A 2,907-nucleotide genomic window follows, 5' to 3' on the forward strand; every position below is an offset into this window, starting at 1 on the left:
GGACACGAAAAATCGATATAGTGGTGGCTTACTAACAATGCAAAAACATGTTTTCGACCATCTGTTTGGAACAATAAGTATTTCCACAGACAAATAAACAGCTTGTTTCATTCGTACATGCTTTTATACAACAGAAATATGACAGTTATGCTCAGCTGCAATCAGATGATTAACAGTTTGTTAGTCTTTTCGTATATTTTCTTATAAACCCATTGTAAAGAACAAAAGCTGATGGATTTTATTCAAAATCGGCAGATAGCGGTACTGCACGCTACTATAAAGCTAAAAACGAAAGTTATTTTTTAAAATTTTATCTTAATAAAATAAAAGAAATCACAACGTAAGACTACTACTGGCAACAGTATAACGAAGATGGCCTAAGCAAGTATCAACTGACAAATTATTATATATGTAAAAATAAAATAAACATAAATAAATAGAAAAAAGTGCCATTCAGTTGCGTTAACAAAAAATCGAGAAAACAAGATCATATATGCTGAAAAAGCCATTGTCACTATATTAGCTAATAGACTTTACTATATAGGTATGACTAAAAAAGGCGAATACTTCAATTTACGTGTTTTTTTGACTCCACTAGGTAAAAAAAACGTAAAAATGAAAAGTAAATAACTGCTGGATAGCGTTCGAAAGAAAAATCAAGAAGAAACTACAAGCCGTGTCAAAATTTACCAGACTTTAGCCATCTGAAGGTTGTTAATACAGCAACGTTGTGTATTGTGTTTTTCCATGTTACTTGTTCTGGGTAGTAAGCAATTATGTCACTTTTGACACTGTTTAAATTTACGCATTCAAAACGTATTTTATTCAACTCAACAGCTGCAACTCATATCAATTATGTTATTTCTGCATAGCCATCATTGTTTAATGCGCACTTACTCTCTTCTGTTTATAACTTTTGGTAAATTACTACTTATTTGTAACCGTGACTAGCAATTTGTTACGAGTGCATATTCGTAAATTCGTACTTCAAATATTCATAATTTGTATCCATTATTTTCACTTTCACTGACCGTAAAAGCACAAATACTATTGCTGCACTAAATATATGAATTCTTATATATTGTAAACACGTTCACATGTACATCTGACTAGAAACAATACTTTTATAAACATGTAAATATAAATAAGGTAGAAACTATTGTTCAAGCACCAACTGACTAATATACTGCATCAAAATACATAAACAAATCATCATTTTCTTATTATAAATGCATCTATTATAGTGGATGTCGTTGTTACTGCAAGAAACATTGATCTGAGCATGCATAAACTGGAATTTCTCTTAGTAATTTCCATTCTACAGGTAAAAATGTTTGCAAAAAACAACATTCAGCAAAATTGTTCACTGATGAAAATATAGATTTTTGTGAATGCATATTGGCATTGTGGAATGCAGGATCAGCACGAACTCCATGATGCTGTTTACAAAGAAGAATATAACACTTTGCCTGCGGCAGAGGCTTCCTGGCTTGTGACGGTCGAAGCTAACAACCGAGCATGCATGGGATATTTGGTAGGGAAGCGTGTCATGCCTGGATTAACAGTGGATGTTGTCCTGTCAAGCAAAGATTGTGTGGGCTCGTATGAATAAGTTTTTCTTACAAAGCATGCGATGAAAATATTATTTCTTTAGAACGAGTTATAAAAAAATAAAAATTCGCAATCCACGTAAAACTAAGGACAATCCAAGTGTAATAAAAGTAAAAAGTGTGAAGAGTCATCCACTTGTGAAGGGTGTAGTAATGTTAAAATTAAAAAAACCATTGCTTATCAGTGGCTGGCTTCCAATTTGTGTTTATCAACTGAAACGAATGAAACACCATTGCGCAGTCATGACATCAACGGTAGAAAAAGGTATATTAAATGCTCTTTTTTATTTGATTTTTTTAATTTGAAGTTAACACAGATTTAAATGCATAAAAATTTATAAATATTCAGTTGGCATTTATTTTTTATCAATTCAAAATAATCAATTAACTTGAGCTTTATTCATATTGCAATGTTTTGTTTGCATAATTGAAAATAAAAGTAAGCAGTATTAATTATCAAGTTCATCTATTCCATAAAGCATACCTTTTGTTGAAAACAGGATAAATTGAGCACAATTTTGGTTTGTTTTAATGAATTGCTTATATTACAGGAAAAAATATAAAAGAAGTGAAGCTTCACAAACCGAAATTGGTCGACAGTGCAGAATGCAAAAAGGAAATTCCAGATTTTGATGAAAACACAGAATTTTGCGTTGATGGAGTGCCTTCTGGAAATGATGTAAAAAATTCTTGTTGCTGCTTTATTACTTTAAAATTTTAAATCCTGTAAAAAAAACTTTAACTTTAAAGAATGTTGCCGACGCGTACATTTGCGTGGAAGACAGAATATGGCAACTGTACGGTCTCAGGAAACAACAGTCTTCCAAATCTAAATATGCAGTTTTCTACGATGTACAGAAAACAGGCTTCGATTCAGTCGTAAGTCCGTATAATTATTGGCTGCATTATTATTTTCAGTTAATATTTTTCTGAAGGACGATTGGAATTGTGGAACAGCTGCAATTGATGATTTAAGAAAATTCAGAAATTCTGAACAAACTGATTATGTACCTATAGATGCTGCACCTTGGATGGTAGCAATATATGTTCAAGGTAAAAAGTGGAGAATTTTGCACAGGAATGCTAGTCAACGGCAAAAAGCACACTTCCGATTCGAGAGAAGTCTACACAATGTCAAGTTGTGTATCAGAGTATATTTTTTTAAATCTTTAAAAAGATAAAAATGTATATTATCGAAAATTCTCATTTGAAGAAAAGTAAAATCCAGTGATATTATGGTCAGTTACAAACTGGACGACGACTTATGCAATATGAGTGTCGCATCCCATTGAAAAGA

The 2,907-nt window shown here is 31.9% G+C and overlaps 1 protein-coding gene across 1 annotated transcript; it reads right to left on the minus strand.

The window, feature by feature from the left end:
- Positions 1-242: 242 nt before the first annotated feature.
- Positions 243-2,380, minus strand: Tsp_09861 (hypothetical protein). The gene is made up of 8 exons (XM_003370599.1): positions 2,348-2,380; positions 2,195-2,278; positions 1,465-1,599; positions 1,293-1,439; positions 1,022-1,058; positions 691-837; positions 338-392; positions 243-282 (listed from the first exon to the last, which is right to left on the minus strand). The coding sequence occupies exons 1-8, from the start codon at positions 2,378-2,380 to the stop codon at positions 243-245; spliced, it is 678 nt and encodes a 225-aa protein (XP_003370647.1).
- Between the last annotated feature and the right edge of the window lie 527 nt (positions 2,381-2,907).

Source organism: Trichinella spiralis (genome assembly GCF_000181795.1).
Source record: "Trichinella spiralis strain ISS 195 chromosome Unknown Scfld610, whole genome shotgun sequence".
Classification (NCBI taxonomy): domain Eukaryota; kingdom Metazoa; phylum Nematoda; class Enoplea; order Trichinellida; family Trichinellidae; genus Trichinella; species Trichinella spiralis.

Bases quoted from the DNA above. Each gene is read 5' to 3' on its own strand.
- Tsp_09861 (XM_003370599.1), bottom strand. From the start codon at position 2,380: ATGTACGCGTCGGCAACATTCTTTAAAGTTAAA. The intron at 2,279-2,347 runs GTTTTTTTTACA...CATCATTTCCAG, and splicing joins CAACATTCTTTAAAGTTAAA to AAGGCACTCCATCAACGCAA. The intron at 1,440-1,464 runs GTGTTATATTCT...CTTTGTAAACAG, and splicing joins AAGCCTCTGCCGCAGGCAAA to CATCATGGAGTTCGTGCTGA.